The 23,115-nt window shown below is 44.8% G+C and overlaps 2 protein-coding genes across 4 annotated transcripts in view; one reads left to right on the top strand and one right to left on the bottom strand.

Moving 5' to 3' along the window:
* The first annotated feature begins 12,278 nt into the window (after positions 1-12,278).
* Positions 12,279-20,880, top strand: fam13c (family with sequence similarity 13 member C). The gene is made up of 10 exons (XM_023830791.2): positions 12,279-12,813; positions 14,640-14,847; positions 15,471-15,612; positions 16,556-16,637; positions 17,128-17,315; positions 17,823-17,906; positions 18,025-18,120; positions 18,503-18,702; positions 19,541-19,642; positions 19,937-20,880. The coding sequence occupies exons 1-10, from the start codon at positions 12,645-12,647 to the stop codon at positions 20,058-20,060; spliced, it is 1,395 nt and encodes a 464-aa protein (XP_023686559.2). The 5' UTR covers positions 12,279-12,644; the 3' UTR covers positions 20,061-20,880.
* Positions 20,256-23,115, bottom strand: part of phyhiplb (phytanoyl-CoA 2-hydroxylase interacting protein-like b) — a 33,731-nt gene continuing 30,871 nt past the window's right edge. For all 3 annotated transcript variants that reach the window (XM_072703896.1, XM_072703894.1, XM_072703895.1), the window contains exon 5: positions 20,256-22,362. In XM_072703896.1, the coding sequence (XP_072559997.1) occupies positions 21,828-22,362 (535 nt within the window). In that variant the 3' untranslated portion in view covers positions 20,256-21,827. The remainder of the gene's footprint in view (positions 22,363-23,115) is intronic.

The raw sequence follows: 23,115 nt of genomic DNA, 5'->3' as shown, positions 1-23,115 counted from the left end.
ATGTTTTGAAAAGCTCCTTTTCCCCCCCCACGTGTTATCAGGACTGTCGTGTAACATTCTGTAAGTTCCATAGAAACCTGAATCAGGATCAAGCTCCAAAACGAGTATGCATTTTCGCAGTTATAAATCTCTCCAGTCAGCGTGTCCTTGGGAATGCTTGGGATCTATTAGCAGGCAAATTGTTTATTCATGGAAAATTCTGTCGGACAAACAGTTTCCTGGTTGTGCCGGAGAGTTCCGTTGCTATGGCATAAATCCGCGGCTTCCCCTGCGGCGCGAGGCCACATTCCTGCAGCGAGGTGAGCGGGCGACAGGGACGTGGCCCAGCGCTCCAGCTCCTCAAATGGGCTTTAGTTTTAATTACGCAAAGTCCAAAGTTACATAAGTGCTGACGTCAGTTTCTTGTGAGCAATCCCTCTGATTTCATGGTGCTCCTCATCTGGCTTCCCGTGCCAACAGAGCATGTGCTGGAATTCTTGATTTATTAGAATATCGCTCTTAGCCAAAATTAAAAATTATAACTTTTTTTTCCCATCCTGCGAGTCTTCGGGGGGAAGTATTATACATTTGTCTGCGAATCAACTTTACAGCTCATTATTCATAGGGGCCCTGGTGCAATTCTGGCTTACATAAAATAGATATTTACATATGTATTACGCAACTGTTTATTATAACATTTTATAAAAATGTATGCCCCTTTAATTGCAGTTGTTCCATTATTCCATGCAGTGTAACTGGTGGTTACATCAATGACCATCCTAGTTGAAATTGTTACCCTTTATCTTTTATGTCATTGGCATACAGACTTATTTTAATCCACTTTCCTTATTTTTGCTGATATTTCACCCCAGATTTCCACCCGCTGCAGACAATTGCGACATGTCTGCCGAAACCACAGTTTCACTCACTCATTTTAAACTTCTGTTTGAATGCATTTTTAATAACGATAGAAATGTGTGTCGTGATTAACTTTGCAGTTGCTAAGCATGGGCGTGCCAAGTCGACACTCACTGCAGCATTTTAATGAAGAATGTTTATTTGATGATTCAAAGTGATGTCATTTGAATATTTTTTTCTCATCAGGCTAATAGGAACTATTGGCCACCCTGGTTTCCATGGTAGCAAAGGAAGCCAGAAACGATCTATTCTCCTGATGAAAATCCCCCCATTTATTATGATTGCTATGGTCCCCTGCTGCACAGAGCCCTGATTTTTAATCAGCGATATAAATGAATGACATACACGTGCATGGAAGAGCGCAGTCATTAGCACATGAATGAGGTGTATAGGAACACAATGTGGTTTTGCCCTACCTTCTGGATCTAGACCACTATGGAAGAAGTGGGTGTTCAGCAAGTTTATTTGCACAGTTAGACTCAAAAGACCAAAAAAATCAATGTCCCTCAATTCCAAAAGACTTTTTAGTTTGAGCTCATAGTGAGATATTTTCTTATGGTCTGGTACTAGTTTTCAAGTATTATACTATAATTATTTTATACAAAAGGCAAAATTCTACAGCTCAACAAACATCACATGAGGGAAGGAATTTATTCACTTTCTATCTGCTTAATTAAATTCACATATTCATTTCATGGTACTTGGGGAATTGTTTTATTCAGCTGTATTCGGTTTAACATCCTTTTGATGTGTCCAGGTTAATTAAAAAGTTCAGCAGATGCAGTTATATAATATTCCGTTTGTAACGAGGACTTATTGTATTCCCCAGGTGAGGAATACAAATGATTTTAGGATTGGTCCATTGCTACTGCAGACACGTTAACCTGTTTGTGTGACAACTCAATTTGAAGGATCTTTTTCAAGCAATTGCAGACGCATAGTATGGGTGAAGAAATGGAACTGACCAAATTCTGAGGCAAATCATAACAAAATTAAGGCCGGGCCAAATAATGATAGGAAAGAGACAGTCAGACAGCCTCAGACACCTGATCTTGTTACCACAATATCTCACAAAGTCTTTGACATGTGTTTCAATGTTTGCAGTGTATGGGTGAAGATCTGGAAGTGATAAGATTGCAACAAAATTGAGGCAGTATAACATAGTGAGAGCAAAAAAAAGGGCTACCTCAGACACTTGATCTTTTCAGAGTGATAACTCAAAAAGTACTTGTCAGTTACTTTCCATACTTTGCAAACATATTATATCAGTGATGGTAAGGTAATGTTTAAGAGACAATTTTGAGACAAAGTGCACCACAGTTGAAGCAATATCACTTAGTGGCAGCAAAGGGAAGGGTGATCCCAGAAAATATTTGACCCTGTGAATGTAATAACTCAAAAAGTTTCTGAGCAAACTTTTTTGAACTTGGCAGACACATTGTATGGGTGAAGATCTGGAGCTGATGAAATTGAAGCAGCACCAATTAGTGGCAACAAAGAGAAGGGTGGCTACAGGTGACACTTGACCTTTCGAACATAATATTGGATGGATTTATTACCATTTCAGAAAATATTATGTGCGTGAGATGTACATCTGATTTAATTTTGAGACAAATCCCCAAAATGGGGCCATCCAGGGAAGACATTGTTATCATTTCGACAGCATCAAGTTCTTTTACAATTTTCAACAGGTTCACTGCTACAGTGAGCAGTGGATCAAAGCCAGTGTAGAGTCATTTTTGTTTGAGAGAATGTTTCAGGGAACCCGCTGAAGTGTCTGAAGATCAGCTTGAGAAGCTCTGCATCTGCCGAAGTAGACCTCCCTATAAAAAATCCCGGCTTGAGGCAGCTTAGATCAGGCAGCTTTCACAACTCATGTGCCTTACTGGCAAAAGGAGTATCTGGTTGAACTTGAGTGAGAGCTACAATGGAGTAGAGCAAGGGATGCTGGGGTTTTGAATTCGGAAAGTGCTAGCATCATCAGCCATGAATCTCACCTGCACTTCAAAGAATTCAACCCCAGGGCCGATGACTATGTCACTAAAATGAGTTCAGCATAAGATGTCTGCAAATGAATGACTCCATCATAGCACAGGAAACCCTGAACATCTCACACTCAGTGTCTCTGCGTGGAAGAGGTCTTTCATTTGTTCCATTTTGTTGAATAGACCAGAATGTGTGGGGATCTTTAGTTTGCCTTTGGAAAAGGCCACTAGTCTATTTTTGTGCATTGGCCTTGGAATGAGATCAAAGTGCTGATTTCCAGATCTCTTTTGTAGCTGACATGAACTGTAAACTGGCTTTCAAACAAGTTTGACTGACCTTTATAGCCACATTTGTAATAGTGATTTAGTTAGCTCAAAGTTAAAGCCCTTTTCCATGTAGTGTTTCTGCTATTTTGTCCAGCCCCTGTAGTGTTGTAAACATCAGTGTCACAAGTAGTACTGAGCCTCTACAATCATGTGCCTGATCGATGGTTACTGTGACATCAAACATGATCCTGTAAGCTTGTCATGGCATTTTAGCCCCAGAACTCCATGAAACATAACCATTCCAATGATATTTTCCATCATTTACTGTGGACATACTATTGTGTCTGACCACCCCATCAAAATTAAAATATCCTGATCAATGATGATGTATATATATATACATCATGAAGGTCATAAGATCATAAGGTCATCAACTGGACCCTTCTCAATACTTCTCATGACCTTTTTTGTTCCATCATCATCACAGTTTATCAAGGACATACGTGTATGGACAATTTGTCACAGACCAATATCTAACAAGTACACTAATTCAAATTAAAATGTATGGTTGATTTTGGACATAAAAAATATTAACTATATTACATATAAACCACCATCTGTCAGCACAGGGAATTAAATGGCAGTTTTATATACATCCCGGCCCTGTATAAACTTTTTAATTAAACAGAAAACTCCCAAGCAGGCACGTATGCTGGTAAAATCCTCAGTTAATCCCCGGTGGAGGAATTTCCTTAATTAATAACATCTGAGTTCTCTTCGGTGCTCTAATAAATGTCAGCCTGTAATTGGCTGAAGGCAAGGAACATGAACAAATAAAATAGTGCTTCTACAACTGGCAATGCAACACCTTTTGCTTATTGTTGGGTTAGTTGCTAACTTGATAGTGGCTGCCTGAGCTAGAACCTGTGGTTTTTCAGTTGTAGCTATGGTCAGTGGCTTGTGTGATGTTGGCTATTTTGGTGATGGACAGAAATGAGTTTTCAGATTGAGATGGAATTTATTCATGCGGGGGGGGGGGGTTCTTCATGTCTTTAATGCCTAAGCTGAATGACCTTTATAACACCCAGCTTTCAATATGCTAAGTTTAACAATTTTATATTTCTTTTGTAGTGTCACCCTTAGTGATGTTACGACCGCCCCCCCCCCCGTCCTCAGCAGCTAAGGCTCCACTCTGACTGGGAGCATCCTCCAAAGTCAATTGTCTAACCCTATGGCCCATCCCAGGACAAGTGTCCCTCTTTCTCTAATTCTTGAATCAACAATTAGTGGGGGTCCCCCCTGCTGCCGGTCTGTGAGCCAGGACAATGAGGCCAATGCCCCATCAGTGGTTGTCAGCCCACCCTGGAGGCCAGAACCACACCTGCGACGATCCCCGAAACGACCCCCATTGTCTACAAGTCAACTCCGCTTGGAAGTGGCCCTTGCAACCAGCCCACCTTCCCCCCAGAAGCTATAGCTTAGGAAAAATAATATATCTTCATGTGCAGTTTGTTCCAATTCCAGGCCCTGGTGAAAGGTACAACTGGTGCTTAATTTTATATTATTGCTGCCAAAATTCTCAAATAACAGCTTTTTTTCTTTCCAGTGTAATGGATACCCAGCATCTGTTAACTAGGAGGTAAATAAAAGTTCTACGTTTCTGAAAGAACTCCTCAGTCCATTTTCTACATGATCTGATGGAAGATCTGATGCAATTCCAAATGCATGCTGTGACTATTTTTTCTCTATCTGGCTTACTTGGAGGGAAACCACATCTTTCATATGCAACTGACCAAAAGTATTTTATAATGGTTCAGTTTAAATGCATTTAAGTAAATCATGTAAAGTCTTCAAGAAATCCTTCTGCTCCCTGCTTAAAGAACATTAGAAATCCTGCAGAATTGTATGTGCCAGCTGGTCTCATAACATAAAAGGCCATCATATTGGGGCATTTACCCCGCATTTGAGGGCTGTCTTGGTTTTTGGAGTTCCAAATTATGGTTTGGAGATGTTTAGATTGTCCATTTTCTGTTTGGCTTGTACGGTTGTAATGGCAGCTGGAAGAAGCTGTATGCTCTAATCGTTCCATTTAGGTACTCTGTTCAGCCCAGTTAGATGAGACTTCCTGGAGACTCTTCTTTTTCTTGGAATTCCTTTTCCCGGTTGGTATTCCAGCTGTGCTTGGTTATACCTTTATCATGATGTGGACAACTCGAGTCCCTCACTGTGTGTACTGGGAATCAATTTCTCAGTCATTTGAATTCCAAATTAATGGCTACTTGTAATACTGTGGGTTCCAAAATGATTAATCTCAGTAACCTTAACCTACATGTTTATTGGTGGGGGGGCACCAATAAACATGTACGTTAAGGTTACTGTGACGAATCATTTTGGAATATGTTAACATCCATCCATCCATCCATTAACTTCCGCTTATCCGAGGTCGGGTCGCGGGGGCAGTAGCCTCAGCAGGGAAACCCAGACTTCCCTCTCCCCAGCCACTTCCTCCAGCTCCTCTGGGGGAATCCCGAGGCGTTCCCAGGCCAGCCGAGAGACATAGTCCCTCCAGCGTGTCCTGGGTCTTCCCCGGGGCCTCCTCCCAGTGGGACATGCCCGGAACACCTCACCAGGGAGGCGTCCAGGAGGCATCCTAAGCAGATGCCCGAGCCACCTCATCTGGCTCCTCTCAATGCGGAGGAGCAGCGACTCTACTCTGAGTCTCTCCCGAATGACTGAGCTCCTCACCCTATCTCTAAGGGAGAGCCCAGCCACCCTGCGGAGAAAACTCATTTCGGCCGCTTGTACTCGTGATCTCGTTCTTTCGGTCACTACCCACAGCTCGTGACCATAGGTGAGGGTAGGAACGTAGATCGACTGGTAAATCGAGAGCTTTGCCTTTTGGCTCAGCTCCTTCTTCACCATGACAGACCGATGCAGCGCCTGCATCACTGCGGACGCCGCACCGATCCGCCTGTCGATCTCCCGCTCCATCCTTCCCTCACTCGTGAACAAGACCCCGAGATACTTAAACTCCTCCACTTGGGGAAGGACCTCCTCCCTGACCCGGAGAGAGCACTCCACCCTTTTCCGGCTGAGGACCATGGTCTCGGATTTGGAGGTGCTGATTTTCATTCCAGCCGCTTCACACTCGGCTGCGAACTGCTCCAGTGAGAGCCGAAGGTCGCGGTCTGATGAAGCCAACAGAACCACATCATCTGCAAAAGCTCGCCATCGAGCCCCACCCCCAGGCCTGGCTCCAGGGGGGGGCCCCGGTGACCCGCGTCCGGGCAAGGGAAAACGTGAATCCATTATGTTTTTCTTCATGAGGGGTCTTTTGAGCCGCACTTCGTCTGGTTCCTCACCCAGGACCTGTTTGCCTTGGGTGACCCTACCAGGGGCTTAAAGCCCCAGGCAACTTAGCTCCTGGGATCATTGGAACACGCAAACCCCTCCACCACGATAAGGTGTCGGCTCCAGGAGAGTGTTAACATTACTAGTTGAAATTATAACCAGTCATATAATAAGGAATTTGGTTTAATGAAATTTGTCATTCAGTGATACTTGTGCCCTAATTGTTTTTCCATTTTGGTGGAACAAAATAGAACTAGATAATAATAGATACATTTTATTTATAGGCATCTTTCAAGGCATTCAAGAACACCTTGCAAACTGTAAAATCAAACTACACATATGACCTGTATATGGTTTTTTTCTGGATTGTGTTCATGCAGTTTAAAAATCAAAATACACAAGAGACCATCCTTTATTTGTGGATTAAGGCTAATGTTTTGCATGCTGATAGCTATATTATATTAAATATACATGTCTAGATAAACATGAACATTACTGTATATCTTGACATTAGTGTGTCATAAATTTCTATTACACTCATTATAAAATGAGTGTAAGAGACATTTATGAAAGCGTTGAAGACTACAGTCTTACCTGGGGAGGAAATGATGGTAGGAAACCAGTGAAGCTTTCAGCTGATATCTCTGGAAGCAAATTGCTTAATTACGAGCATTCAAATTAAGTGTACCTACAGCACCACTTTACACAATCAGTAGATGGCCGTAATGCATTCGAAGAGCCTTCGATTAGCTGAAGGTACCAGAGGTCAAACCATTTAGAGGTGGCCTGACTCACTGAATAGTTGTGCCCTTTGGGTTGTCTAATTAATGAGCACTCTGCTGCATGAGGGCTTTGGGTCTTGAGTCTTTGTGTTGCTTGGTGTCTAGCTGAACATTATCCTTCTCTGTCTCCCCCATTTCGTATGTTGATTTTTACATGTCGTCTTTGCTTTCCATTTTTGGTTATTGGGGATAAGTGTAATCGGGCAGTTACCTTGACCTTACCTTGAACTCTCAAGTCAAAGCAGACTTTTCCAGATTTGCTTTTACTCCTGGAGGGTTTAGCAGGTCACTAGTAAGCAGAGACATCACCAGTGACTTTGGTGAAAGCACAATTGGCTCTAGCCAGATGTTTGGTGCTGCCAGCGCTTCTCAGTTCAGTAGGTCCGGTTTCCATTATAACTCTGATACTGCACCCCTCCCCCCCCCTCCCACACACACACACAGGCTATTGATTGTGAATTTTTACTATAGCTGACCTCTTCATTTGGGGTTCTGCATCTACCCAAAGAGGAAGTACCACCACCAGCTAGTGACGGCCAAATGAAGCTTCATGAACCATTTGCTGTATTTTTTGACCCCACTAGATGGCGCTCTTGGCTTGCTGTGGGGCCTGCTTTGAGCCCTTTTTTTTTTTGAACAAAGAGCACCATATAGTGGAGTCAGAAGATACAGCAAGTGGTTCATGAAGCTTCATGCAATATTGTTTTTTTCCCTTACTTGCCTAATTTTATTTTCACTTTGACACAAATGTTTCTTCTGACATTTTTCATCCATTAAATGTGTAGCGTTTTTTTACTTAAAGAAATGGTAGCTCAAAGCCTAGATAGATAGATAGATAGATAGATAGATAGATAGATAGATAGATAGATAGCACTAAAGACCCTCCAAAACATACCTTTTTCTCAGTTTTGGGGTGAACTGCCCCTTTAACAGGGGCAAACTGGTAGATGTTAAAATGGTAGCCAACAAAGCTCTCAAGAGCTGCATGAACTGTATCAAATAGGCATTTAGGTCTTTGATACTGTATGAAGTGATACTGTATGAACTGATCGATGGTCTTTGATACTGTATGAACTGGTCGAATGGTTAATTGCTTTGCGTGGTCGGGTCTGTTCTGGAAGACCATTCCCACGGTCATGGCCTATTGAGACTTTTGCCCATGTGGATTCCTTCCTCATGTTACTGCTTTTGTGTGTGAGGAGGAAGGTTAAATCACTACAGCTTTACACTTTAGAGTAAGAAGTGTCTCTGACATCGCATATGTTCCAGCTGGGACTTTTGGCGTAACACCCTCATTCAGATCTTAAAGTAGAATAATTTAGGGTTATGCTCCTTTAGTGCATCATCCGAGATGCCAAAAATGGCAGAGGGCTGCCTCATCACCAGCACTGAAACAGATCTATATAGTGCGACAGCGCTCATCTTTCACGTACGGAGAAAATACTGCATTGATGACTCTTCCTAACCACACCCCCTGATTTCTGATGTGATAATGCCGTTCACATTAGTACTGCAACTTGAGTCATTTCCTCTGTCACCCAGTGTCAGCAAAAACTCACTGTACTGTCAGCTTCACAAAGCTGCCGCATGCAAACTACTTGTATCCAAGGACAGCGTCCAAAGTTGCTTGACCTTTTCTAAGGAGCACAAAACCTGGACACTGGAGACAATAATTGTAGTATTGGCTGATGAGTCATCTTCGTTCACCCATTTCCTACATTTGCAGAGAGCCAGTTGTTAAAACATAGGAGGTCCATAATGGTATAGGCAGCCCAGGAGTGTAAAACGCTTTCACAGACCAGGTGCACACAATCGCACACTCACTCTTCCCTCATCATGTTTCAATACTCCAAGAAAATCCTTCCATAAACGCTGCTAAACAAATTCATTAGTGGTTCACGGAAACCAAAATGGAGTCAAAAGCCGTCCATGGTGTCCCCAGTCACCAAATGTAAACATCTCAGAACCATCATGAGAAGTTCTGCAGTACATTTTACGAAGTAGATATCAGCCTTCATTCATACCTCAAAGCACTGGAATTGATTCATCTTGAAGAATGGTCCAATGGTATAGGTCCAATGTCCCAGTACACACAATTCAGGAGTGTCCGCATTCCAAGAATCTTTTAAGACAAGATCTTTTACTCTTTTAAGGTCTTTTACTCTTTATGAAGTCCTGGATACTAGTATATTATTTGGTATTTCAATTTTCCAGTTTGTCTGTGTAAATGATCACTAAACCATCAGTCCATGCAGACTTAATTTCTCTGCCATTTTGAAGTTATGTAACACAAAACTTCATTGTCAAATCAAAATGACATAACCAAAATAGTTTCAATTTATTTTAGTCAAGCTTCGGCCCGCAAATTTTTACACAGATAGCGTTACTGGATTACAGAGTTTAGTAGGAATTTGCACTGCAGTTCTTTCCATGAATGTTGACTTTTATAGCCATGTTTGTCTGGATAGTACTGGATCGAGCATGATGGTTCAGATGTCACAGGTACCGGCGGGGCTGGGGGTTTGGCTCTCAATGAGTGTGCAGTTTGCATGTTCTTGTTTGTGTGGGTTCCCTCCAGGCTCGACTGCATTGTCCGTTGTGTGGGCCCAATGACGGACTGGCCCATCTAATCCAGGATGTACCTTGTTTTATGTTCCCTGGAATAAGGTACACACTCTATTCATTCACAATTTCCAGTTTGTGGTTGCAGTTAGGATTGTCAGCATTGTACACATAATTTCTATTCTTTTTCCCCCCTCCGTTTTCCAGTGATAATAATGACTAGTGAACAGCAAAAGGCAGAGGTACAAACGTTTCACGTTTTATTCTCACATGTGTTCTGAGGAACACCATGAAATTTGTAAGGTTCAGTGGCTGGCAGGTTTGGGGAAACAGCAGTGCAATTTGTGCAATGGGACCACAGTATCGAAAACTAAAGATGAAGTACAGATGTGGAATATTAGCAATGGCGATATAAAGCAATGGCGGGACTGAGGCAGGTGACTGGTTTAACAATCTAATAGCATGGAAAAAGTACTCTGAACTGGGAGGTGCTGGTGGGTCAGGGACCTGTAACGCTTTCCAGAGAGCAGGAGTGTGAGGGCATGAGCTGGGTGACTGGAATCCCTGATGATGCACGTGGTCCGTGCAGGAAGGAGGCCTCTCTTTGTAATCTTAGTTCTTGGCGCTCATGGGAAATATCTTGGTCCTGCCTCCTCTAGTTGTTTGGGGCCACCTCCTCTATAATCCGATTGGTTATCTCTCTGAACCGATCATTTTTTCGTTCTGGCCTCAGAACATTCTTGTTTAAGTAAAACTCCCATGAGCACTTCTGGCTGAAGGAGATTGATTGGAGCTATGGAAGATCTAGACTGGTGATCCAGACAGACCTTTGAGCAGTCTTAGGTGCTACTAGAGATGGGCAAAATGATAATTATGAACCATTTGCTGTATTTTTTTACTCCACTAGATGGTGCTGTCTGTTCAAAAAAGGGCTCAAAACATGCCCCAAAGCAAGCCAAGAGCACCATCTAGTGGGGTCAAAAAATACAGCAAATGGTTCATGAAGCTTCATTTGCCCGTCACTAGGTGCTACCCAGTCAGGATGCTCCCAAAGGTGCAGCAGGAAATGATCACCAGGGTTTTGGTTCCCAACCCAAAGTTCTTTTCTCAGGGAGAACCGACTCTGCTGAGCATTCCTGAGGATGTACCTGGTGTTTAGAGACTACAAGAGGGAGTTGGGGATCTGGACGTCCAGGAACGCGAAGCTGCTGATGGTCTCGACGGAGATCCATCACTGAAAACTGGGGAGTGGAGGCCTCTGGTCTTTTTGAAGTTGACGATGATCTCCTTTGTCTTGTTAATGTTGAGGGAGATGTTGTAATTGTGTCACCATATAGTCAGGTCTTTCACCTTCTTCCTGTAGGCAGGATGGAGGCCTCTCTTTGAAATTTTCCCTTAATCCCTAAACAATTTATTGAGTTGATGAATTCATAAAAACAACAAAAGCTTTCAATATGCTACTTGAACTTCCAAATTTATACAAAAACTGGTGTGAAGGGTGTTATTTTTAAGTGTTGTCTTAAAGTGTTATTTTAATCAGTAGTTTCTGTATTTTTAAGCATTGGATCATTTCTTCGTCTTTCTAAATGTATCATTTTATCAATGTAAGTTTTCATGTTTATTAGGCATACAGATACGTTGTGTATAATGACATTGAATTATGCAAGTGTATTCCTGCATATTTTCATGCACATTTTCTGTTCTCCTGCGGTTACGGCAGAGGCACAGGGGTGCAGGCCAGCTGACATATTGACACACATCTTACGTGCGCTACGAGCTGAAGCGTGTCAATTTCTGCGCATGCCCAAGGATATTGTTCCTCTAGGAGCGTAGGGCCAAGCGGGGGGGTAGCCATCGGTGACTCACCCATTACAGTGAGTAGAGCACGACTATAGCCAGTGCTGTCCCCCCCCACCCCACCCCCACCATAAGCAGTGTCAGCCTGCCTCCGCAAGCATCCCCCAGCATGGGGGCGGGGGGGGGGGAGAGAAATGGGGTGGTGGCTGCGGCAGCTCTGCTGGGGACGGCACCAAGACGGCGGGTGAGAATGCTCCGGCAATCTGCTCCTCCATTCCCCCCCCCCCCAAAGCGTCACCCACCCCCTCAGCATCGGCGCCTCCCAGCACGCAGGAGGTGCTTTGCGTCTATATGTGCCCGTGCGCACGTAGTGGGGGGAGACTCCGCTCCTCTGCAGGCTGCTGCTTTTATGAATGGAGGGGGGAGCGGCTGGGAGGGGCCTCCTCCTCACCAGATCGTGATGTCAGTGTGCTGAATGAAACATCGGCCCCGTAGATGCAGGAGAGGCTGCTATACTATATCCCAGGGCACAGCGAGCCCACCCCCCCACTTTCCTGAAACACACACACACGCACACGCGCGCGCGCGAGCATCCGCCCCCGCGCATCAGCTCTGCTCCTGCCCCCCCACCCATACCTGCCCACATATCAGATACGCCGAGCTTAGGAAATTACCGCTGCTGACGACAGCTCACTAACTCACCCACCCACCCGTCCGCCAGCTCCCTCCACTAGCGATACGGCGATAAGGCATGCACACTCCACACGGACGGGGACTCCTGCAGCAGTCGGCAAGCGAGCGCAGGCACAAGCGCATCTGCCGACTGGGCTGTGCGGAGGAGGCGGTGCGCTGCTGCATCTGAGAGACTCCCCAGGAAGACAGGAGAACACAGACCCCACCCCCCCCCCCATCACTCCCACACGCCTGCTCTCTCCGACGGCATCCCTTCGGTGACGGAGACCGCCGGTCGGATAGCGGCCGCTCCGCTTCCACCAGAAGCAGCATGTTCTGCTTCTGTTGGCAGAGTTCCTTCCTGAAGCTGCAGGCGCTGGATGCCGAGGCCGGCTCCTCGCTCAGGCCGTCGCCGGAGGACACAGCGCCGACGCCGGGCACCAAGGAGCAGAGCCGGACCCCGGTGCGGGGCAGCCGCAGCGAGGAGACCAGCCCTGGCGGTAAGTCAGCGGGCCAGCGGGCCCCTCCCAGAGGCTCCTGCATGGCAAATGCTGCCGCGTCACACGGGGCAAAGGGGGCTCTCCGTCAGGTCGTGTAGTGAAGTTAACGTGCGTGTCCTACGTGACGGATCCCCCGCCGCCACAGAGGGGTCCCCAAAAATTCCCGGTGCCCGCGATACGGATTCCGGGGCTGGCAGTTGGGCTCTTTTTGCCGAATCTTTCTTGCTGCATGATAAATGTGTGGTGTCAGGAATCCGGCTGAAAGCTCGGCTTCTAAGAATAGCTCCTCGCCTGGGAGCAGGTGTCCCGGGGATACGGCTGAAAGCGGCCACTCTGCAGGTTTCAGGTGTCCCGTCTGCACACCTCTGCAGCTCTGGGGGCTGCTCGCTGCACGAACCGCGCAGAGTCACGCTCGCAGCTCTCTTGAGGATCTCTCCCCCCCCCCCCCCCCTTATCCCGTTCTGATGCTGTGCGTGGGTTCCCCCTCCCACCCATTTTCAACACCCCCCCCCCCTCTTCCATGGGTATGTCCCAATTATTCTGCGTTCGCACAAGACACCAGAGGGGGTGTGATGCGTCTCTGCGAGTTGCCTGATGGGGTGTGTGCTGGCTGCTGGTTATGCTTTTGTCCAAAGTATCTCTGTATTTTAATCAGCCGTATATAAAAGGGGATGCGGGTCAGTGGGTGAAAGACCAGCTTTTGTTTACTCTTATCTGTTCTTAAAGGGAAGTTGCCATCTGGATGCAATATTGCTGTATAGTATTACTAGCTAATAATAATACTATTACAATTACTCCTTTCACCAATTAGGGCTGATTTTGTCCTACTTTTATCTAACTTGTACTTCTTTAGACCCATGACTTATTCAAAAGTTGCAGTTGATTTAGTGGCTGGAGAGGAGAATATGTTTTTTTGGAGGAGAGACGTGGAGGGAGAGAGAGCGAGGCGTGCAGGGTGCTGGAGGTAGTGAATCGTCAGGTGACTGGGGAAGAGGCCTGCCGTGTTGCTGCTGAAAAGCCCCAGGTGGCAACTTTGAAACACAAGCTTTGAACTTTTGGGTCGCAGGCCAGATTTCAGAAAGGGAGCCAGTGCAGGGGTGTCGTTCCAGCAGACATTTAGCCGCATGCACAGACAAATCTTGGCCTCGGTCTTGGGAATCCAGGCCATAGGAAAAAAAGCCTGCTGGGCAGATACATAATGTATGAGCTTCATAATGAGGAGCGGTAGATTCAGAAGTGCCACTGGGTAATGGACCTTTCCTGATAACAAATGTCTGCGACCGGCCCGGCAAGTTAGCATCTTCCACTGGGAAGGTTTTAAAGATGTAAAAGAGCTCTATAAAAATACATTTTGTGTGATTTAGCCTAATACAAAATCGTTAATAATATAGCTATAAAATTCAAATATAAAATAGAAATAGGGCTGAAATATTTTATTAAGTATCTGCACTGTCCAAAAAAAAAAAAGAGTACCAGTTTGTATCTTTGCTTGTCACTGGGGATGTACCCTCAAGGGTCTGTCAATTGTATCCTTAGCTGTAGGTAAATGTACCTTTTAAGGTACAGAAATGGACTCTGAGCAACATCCCCAAGGTACAAACAACCTTAATGTACCCCAATGGGGTCCTTATACTCCATTTCTCTGCCTTAAAAGGTACATTTAGCCTTGAGGGCACAGCCTCAGTGTCAAGCAAAGGTACAAACTGGTAGTATTTTTTTCTTACAGTGTGTGTTATGGAGCTTTATTAGAAAGTTCTAGGAAGGAGTCATTCAGCAGGAAGTGGAGTCTGGGATTCCGGTGTTTAACTCTGTGTCGCCCACAACAGAGCCCAGGTCAGCCGTCAGAGCCCAGATTCTGGAAGGGGAAGGTGGCGAGAGCCAGCCGTCCCCGGGGACCAGCCGCCTCCTGCACCACATCATGGACGACGGGAGCCCCCTCCCATCGCCGCGCTGTCCGAGCTTCAGCCAGAGCCTGCGCTTCAACACCGACCCGGAGGCGGCGCCATCGCCACCCTGCTCCCAGCAGTTCATCATGTAAGAGGGCGGCGTGTGACGCGCAAGTCGCCGTCTCCTTCTGTGCACTCAGTCTGGGTCTCTGACCCCCGAGTGTCACAGAGACCTGAGCACCACATTAGCTCACAGTGGTATGCATTACTGAAAAAATAAGTTATCTGACCGTGGGTTTTTGGGAGTCGACTAAGTTTCTATCCCTTTCAAAAACACCATCTCCAGCACACCCACTGCATCCCAGTCCACCACACCCATAGCCTGACGGCATGAGGTAACACGTCCACTCCCTGAAACCTTGAGTAAATCTCCTCAATTGACATCTGGCACCTTGGCCTGTTTGTTTTAGCCTCTGTTGGTTCCTGGTTCATTTGTATCTTCTGTTTACATTTCATAGAGATTCATTTTCCTGGAATATAATATAAATAAAACAGCCCTCGAGAGACACAAGCACTTCTGAAATATTTGTCGTATAGTTATCAGATAGTTAAATAGTGATATTTTGGTTATAAAACTGCATGATGTGCTGCTTATTTTTGCATTAAATGTACATTTTGTATTTGCAGCATCGTTACTTTGCATGTGTACGTGCGATTGTCTCTGTGAATGGACCTAGCCCTCTGTGGTAACGCAAGTCCTGCCTGCCTCAGGGCGCGCGGCATTGACAGAAGTGAACCTCCAGAGGGCGCCAAAGACACGCCGTCGATCGCCTTTCTCACGAAACACATCCAGACCCTCAAGAGGAAAATTCGCAAGTTCGAAGAAAGGTTTGAACAGGAGAAGAAGTACATGGTATGTGCAACGTCCATGTTAGTCGGGGAAGGGGAACTCCAGAACAATTCTATTAGTTACCATATGGTACTCTTGACTGTTGTGGTACAAATCTGTTCTGAAAATCACACTGCTTACCTATTGTGAACATTGTGAACATCTGCCCACGCACAGGAGTACTCTTCAAATTTTAACAGCACCACACATTCGTCTAGGAAAGCCCTCCCATTTAATACAACTGTATAAGACGAAACTTATTTTCAAAATCAATCGAATCATGATTGTCTGTTATTGACTTCAGTGTAAAAAGAAAAATAACATTCAAATTAGTTATTTCAGAAGCACAGAGAGAGATGCACATCTTTCTTCATTTACTACAATATCCTCTAAAATGCACCGGAAGTCATTTGATGTTGAACGTCCTTATGGAAACTGAATGCGCTAGATGGATGGAATTCCCCTTTTTAGGAGTCCAAGGAGCGTAGCTGCTGGATACCTGTCGTTTTCGTTCTGAATATTAACGAGTGGAATTGCAATATGAAATGTAAAAGAATGAAAAATCACGTCTCTGCTTCTAAATGCCTGATTTTCTACACTTAAAACACAGCAGCTGTAGCAGCATATCGTTGGACGGGATATATTAGACCTTTCTGGGAAATGCTCTCCTATCTGGAAGTATAATAAGTTCCAAAATTCAACAATAGTTTTCTTTCATACCTCAAAGGCAAGCTATACTGGTTATGTCTAGCACAAACCAGTTATTATATGAGTTATTATGATGAAGCTAATTCAACTTTCACTTACTGAGGATCAGTCCAGGGATAACGGTCCTGCATTATTCTCATCGGAGAGAGCAGTGACAAGTATGGGAAATGTCGTCCTCTGCAGGTCGGATTTAGTTTTGCAGCCTATTTTAATTCTGCGTCACCGTTTCTTTGATTATGTGCTTTGTTCCTTCTCCCAGCCCTCACACAACGATAAAACGGCAAATCCAGAGATGTCCAAGCTCATGAGTGAGCTTGCTAAGTCTCGCAAGCAGCTTAAAGGTAGGAACTTGCTCCATCTTCCTGTGGATAAAAACAGACTAATATGTGACCTGGGGAGTGTTCCATGAAGCTGGATTTCTGTTATCTGGGTTAACTTAAGCTAGAAGTCATGACTGAGGAGGAATTCTCCTTACCTAAACTCTTATTGGACGATCATGACTTCTAGCTTAAGTTAACCCAGCTAACTGAGAAAACATGCTTTGAGGAACACCACCCTGGTCTTCCTTTAAACCATGTAACATTTCCCCCTTTTTAAGGAGAATGAATAAAATCCATATAGCGCAGTAGATTGTTATGGTTGGAGACAACAGCATTCAATTAACAATTTGCTGCTGGTGAAAGAATCTGAGGTTACTGAAGAATGATGAAAATAAAAATTGAAATGAGCAGAACACTATCTGTCTTGGTTAAGACTGGAAATATATGAATTCCACCCCCCTCCCCCACCCCCAAATAAAAAAAACTGATTTGAATTTCCTTTATTCCATAGACCTCAAATTGAAACAATCTGTGGAGGAGCTGAGAGAACAGAAGGACACAGAAATATGCAAGTACAACAGTGACCTGCAGGGGGCGACAGAGTCACAGCATATGCCCTCCTTGGAGGAGACGGTAGACGCCCTGCTGAAAAGACTTAGGGATAAGCGACAGGCCCTTGGCCTCCCAGACAATATGAAGGTAAAGCCATCTTTGGAGATTATGTCCCTGTCAGGGCGACAGTGTGTTCTTTACCTGATTAGGCTTGTGTTTTGCAGCTGGTATAGTTTTAAAACTGGTTGCTGGAATAAAAATATATATAACATTGTTTTCTGTAGTGCCGTTAATAGTTAAATGCTGGGCCCAGGGCTGAATCGTATAACTCAAACAAGTCTTAAGCGTGTATTTCTCACCAGCTGTCCCATAACTGCCACCGTTGTACCTGCATTGTGGCCGGGGAATGCTGGCTTGTAGCTCCGCGAGCGAGTCACGCCAGCGTGATGGATTCGGGCGCTGAGAGGCACCTCGGTTAGCGCGGCTCCGAGTGGCATCAGGTCACCCGCAACGTGACAAATGGCCGCCAGAGGAGCGCCTACGCGCCGTGTAACGGCTGGCTGGGGGGTGCTCAAGATCACCCCCTCGAATGTGAAAAATAAATACAACTAAATTGCGGAATAAATTGTTCTCCTCGCTTTTTCGTTTATCCAGGAAATGACCCAAAAACAGATGGCCCTGGAAAAAATTACTCTGCAGAAATGCTTGCTGTACTTCGAGAGTCTCCATGGCCGACCAGTAAGACCTTTCTTCTGTTAAATATCAGTGTGCTGGATTCCGTGCCAGCGACGACACCATGATAAATTGCTTCCTGTTCACGCGTGCTGCCATGGTAACCAACCTCATGTGATCTCAGGACTCAAAGCCGGAGAGGAACCTTGTGAAGCCGCTGTACGACAGATACCAGATGATCAAGCAGTTGCTGTGTGCCACTCCAACCATCACCACCATAGTCAGTAACCTTTCAGATCTTTAACTGTCTGGTATCTCTGCATCTCCTCTAATTTCAGGTGGTGCGTGTTCTCTTGGCCTTACAAGGAATGTGATAACTCGATGTGTTGAGACCCTTGTGGCTGCAGTATGTAGGGTTAGAGTTAGTTATTTTTGTTAAGCGAAAAGAATGCAACATATACCCTGTGTAAATAGCTTCAAATTCAGACACTGGTTAACTGGCATATATTATAATTATAAAGTGGGATCTGGCCAGACACACAGGGATTGTTAGCGTGTCGTGTGCATTTATTTCGTCATCCCCTATGATATGCATATTGTTGGAAAATGGTGGATGAATGGTGAGTCCATGGTGGGTGATGGGGGTCTGGGCTTCTGTATAGGAGGAAGAGGAGGATTCAGATGAGGAGTGTGTGTCACAGAGCCCCGTACAGCCCTGCAGTTCGGAGCGCCCCGCCCCGGCTGACAAGTCGCCAGGGACACAGGAAGAAGACAGCGACACAGCCTTCGTGTCTCCGCTGGATGAGGTCAAAGCCGTCCACCAGTCTGGCATCATCATGTCCAACCTGCACGAGGCCTCCAGGTAACAGGAAACGCCTTGAGGATTCTTCACCGAACAGACGGGCCTAAAACAGCCCAGATCCCTTAATTAAGCTAACTGAAGCGATCAGTATTGTTGATGAACCGTGAGAAATATAATTATTTCTTTAATGTGTGCTAAACAACACAAGTAAAAGTTCCTATTAAACTAAATGTTAGAACTTCAAAAATCCTTCCATCCATTTTCAGTACCTGCTTCTCTGGTTACGGCCCTGTTGAACTTTGGCTTGTGAGATTTCGGGGAGGATAGGGTAAAAGGCACGCCAGTTCCAATACGCCAATCCTAATTTTATTTTGTTTTCAGCTTGTTAAAAGACATAATTACTTGGAAGTGAAAGCAAGCTAAATGTAAATGCTGCACTACGAAGAAAAGAAATGAATTTTGCCAATCAGTCAGCCAAGCCTAAATGTTAGATGCAGATAAAAGGAACAGTTAGCAAGGCTGTTAAGACGGAGGGCTTTACACCTATAACTTAATGGCTGCTAAAGAATGTAAATTTCATTGCAGCTGTTTATTCATGTTCCATCTGGTGCAGCAGCTTCAGGTTGGTCGCTGACACTCGCAAAATGTTTGTTCAGTTACTAACATCACGTGCGAAAAGACGGCCTAGCATGACATAAAACGGATGAAGATGCTAGAGCGGATTATAATAATTGACTCTATGAAGAATTATAATTAGTTATGCCTGGACATGCAGCCGTTAAAATGAACATGACCCATAAATCCCTTTGTCACCATTTTAAGTTGTTTGACAAGGAAATCTGCAGTTGGTGGATGGAAATCCCATGTTGTGCTCTTTGCTGGGGGGGCGCCATTCCAGGTCAGAGCTCCTGGAGTCCCTCCGGGAAACGCGAGTGGAGAAGAAGAGGCGTCGCAAGGCACTCCGAGAGTTTGAGCTGCAGTTCTTCAGACAAATGGGGAGGTAAGACTCCTTGAGGGCATCCTCTGATCTTGCTTTAACGAAATTTTGTGCTTAGCTTAAAAGTCAACGGTAAATAACCACCCACGAGAGCGATGGCTTGGCCAGAAAAATGACCGAGAGAATACTCTCACTGCATCTTCTGAGAGATAGCAGGTTGTTTGTTTGCCCATTTCTGTAAATGCATTAAATTAATTTTCAGATCATTTGATATCCAGCAATGCACTAAACTGCCTTAATAAGCTGATGCAGACTACCTTGTTCAAGCTTGTCACAATTCATTCTTTTCCCCACTAGGGCTGTTCAGAAGGATGACCGCATTCCCATGGCCGAAGAGTATCAGCAGTACAAGAACCTGAAAGCTAAACTCAGATTACTGGAAGTCCTTCTGAGTAAACAGGACGTTTCAAAGACTATCTGAGAGAAAGACGTTGTTCGTTTAAGATTTATTTTTGAACAAACTGCTCAACACCTTTGAACAAAGAGACGTTTCGTATCGGACCTGTTTGTGTCATACTGACAACTGCGATGCACTTTATGACATTCACCTTGGTTGACAAAATTACATCATTTGACAAAGATGCAACATATAGTGCACTACCACAGCTACTGTAAGTATTGTTGTTTAACGCTATTTTATTTGGAAAAACAAAGATTTTAGAGACAGAAACAGATATTAGGGAAAGTCAATTCTATGCTAAAATATGGCACTTTATATTTACTGAAGAGATTTTTTTAAACCAAAGTCAGAATAATATGCAGTTTTTCTCATGTCTGGTTTTGGGTTTTACAGTGTTTCTGGGACCAGTGACTAAGACTGAAACTTACAGTGTTTGAAATTCAATATGCAGACCACTCTTTAAGCTCTTCTGCAGTGGAGACAGCCTCCAGTCATCACAATTCTACAACATCCTTCTGCTACAGTTTCCAAAAAAGCCTACATATATCATGCACGTGAACTTCGGGGCGTGCGAAGCCACTTTCAGCTTGAGAGAAATGTACAAATGACATGATACAGGCGTATGGGATGAAGAAGTGAGCCCAACACAGAAAACAAAAGTTTTAAACCCTAATAATGTAACCCCCGTCCTTCAACCGTGGACTGAAAAGTGGTCACCATTCCGTGAATTTCCCAGTAAAACTTTGCCTTGGACGTGATTCCTTTTGGGAAACCCTGCGCCAAGTGCACTCGCAAACTTCTCTTTGAAATGTACACAGCCGTGAGTCTTTTTATTTATTTTTTAATTTTTTTTTTTTTAAGTCGAATATGCTGATGAGCTGTAACTGTGAGCCATGTTGTCGTTTCTGCATGCCGTCCAGTACAAGGCTATTTAAGTCTACTGTGCTGCAACTGTACGAAATGCGATATTAGATCGGCCACCGTCTTGATTGTGTTGCTTTATGGTTACATCTGCTGAAAAGGAATGTTAGCGTTTAGCTAGTTTATTAATGTTAGCGGTAGCTTATTTCTTTACCGCAAATTGTGCCTGCTGCTGCTGTTCCTCCCCATCGGCCTATCCCCTGCTTTCCTCTCTCCTTCCGGTTTCTCTGTTTTGTATACAACAGTAAAAATAAATATTTTTATATCACATTTATTATGTTTTAACACAGTATATGGTTTCTAGAATAAATAACATTTAACACTGCAGAACAACATGGCGGAGGTTGTCACATTTCTAGGTTTTGTTTGTTAAATTCATGCTGCAGGTACAACCTATCATGCTCATATATTATCCGGTAATTATAATTTAATCACAAGATAATGTTAATACGGATTTGTGTAATTCCTTTTAGAAGCTGTTACCATTGCTTTACTACAGCGGTTTGATCAGTTTTTATTACCCTTGGCAAACATTACATCGCAGCTCTAATATCGCAGTATTTTCTGTTATAAGTATCATAGCCAGGGAGGAAAAAGCAGAGTTACTGTTTGACTTGGCAGGGACTTCACAAATACCTCCATAAAAGATAGAAAAATAGGAACACATTTACCCAGAACAGGTGTTTGTTAAATGAAAAGAAAAGAAAAAAAGCTAAATAAAACGGGCAAATGAATAGACGGCTGTTTGGTTGAAAGCTGTGAATGCATGCTGTTTATGAAGTCTGGGGCTGACTGGACATTAAAGGGGTTAGACAATCTCTGGAGGATGTTTCCCGAGGGTGACGGCTGGGCGGGGGGGGGGGTGGTTTAGCGGCCCACGCTGATGTTGCAGGTCTTGCAGCTGGGATCTTTCTTGGCGTTGACCGTGGATAAGCTCATGAGCTGGTGCCCGCTGATCTCGGCGACAGTCCCCAGGGACAGGTCCACCGGGTCGGTGTAGATGACCTCCAGGATGACGTCCTGGGCGTGGTGGAACACCAGCTGGCCATCTTCCTCAGTGCAGGTCAGGAACCTGTTGTCGGCGATGTCCAGTGCGGGAAGTCGCTGCTTGCAGAACTCGTCGCCCGGCGAACCGTCGGGGGCCAACACCAGGATGACGTAGTGGTAGGCCGTGTACATGCAGTAGAAGTCCCCGAAGTACAGGTTGGTCTTTGTGTTGAACAGGACTTCAGCCTGCACCTCGAAGCGGTACCTCCCATAGGGGGAGTCCTGAGGGGGCTTGCCGGTGTTGAACTCGGTGTTGCAGCTGAAGAAGACGCCCTCCAGCTTGCCGCTTATGGGAGAGCCGTGACTGCCGCTGTTGTCCTTCACGGATGGGAGCATCTTGTTGTTTTGGGCCTGCCTATAGCGACAAAGCAAAGTGTGTTTCACGGTGGATGGTAGACATGCACTCCGCTACACACTTTTCCGCTTTGAAGTACAATCTTTGGTGTTTTCACTGAGTGTTACACTGTATTTAATTAGCAGACACTTTTATCCAAAGTGACCTACAAACTAAAAGCAGGGTCAGACGGTCCCTGGATGTTAAGGGCCTCGCTCAAGGGCCCAGCGGTGACATCAATCTGTGACTCGAGTCAGGGACCTAATGATCACAGACACGGCCTCCTAACCTGCTGAGCCTCAGTGCTCCCAATGCCCTATTTTGGATTTCCAGAAATTCACATCATTCAAAATTTGAAACACAGGTATTTACAGCTAACTTTCTCACTGTCAATTACTCAGCTGAGGATAAAAAGGTAATTACAGAAATATCACACTTCTATCCTCTCCCTTCCTAATGTTCCTGGGAATTGCAAGGACAAAGCTGTTTAAAGATCAGATCCAAACATTCCAGTGATATAAAAGATTCAGACAAATGTGAAGCTGGTCTTTCAAGACAGTCATGCAACTCCTGTAAAACACGGGTTCATTTCATAGTGTTCCTCCAGCATGACTCCTATCCCACATTCATTTTACCTTGTGGGCTGTGACAGGGAACAGTCAGACTAGACAATTGTGTGTGTGTTTTGGGAAGGTAATTGGAAGAAAACTACATCAGTCTTCCCCGGCAGAGTGCAGATATTAGCTTCCTAGTGCTGTAACCCTGGCTCGCTCT

The sequence above is a fragment of the Paramormyrops kingsleyae genome, chromosome 20 (genome assembly GCF_048594095.1).
Source record: "Paramormyrops kingsleyae isolate MSU_618 chromosome 20, PKINGS_0.4, whole genome shotgun sequence".
NCBI lineage: Eukaryota > Metazoa > Chordata > Actinopteri > Osteoglossiformes > Mormyridae > Paramormyrops > Paramormyrops kingsleyae.
This window is presented reverse-complemented; position numbering and strand designations above follow the sequence as displayed.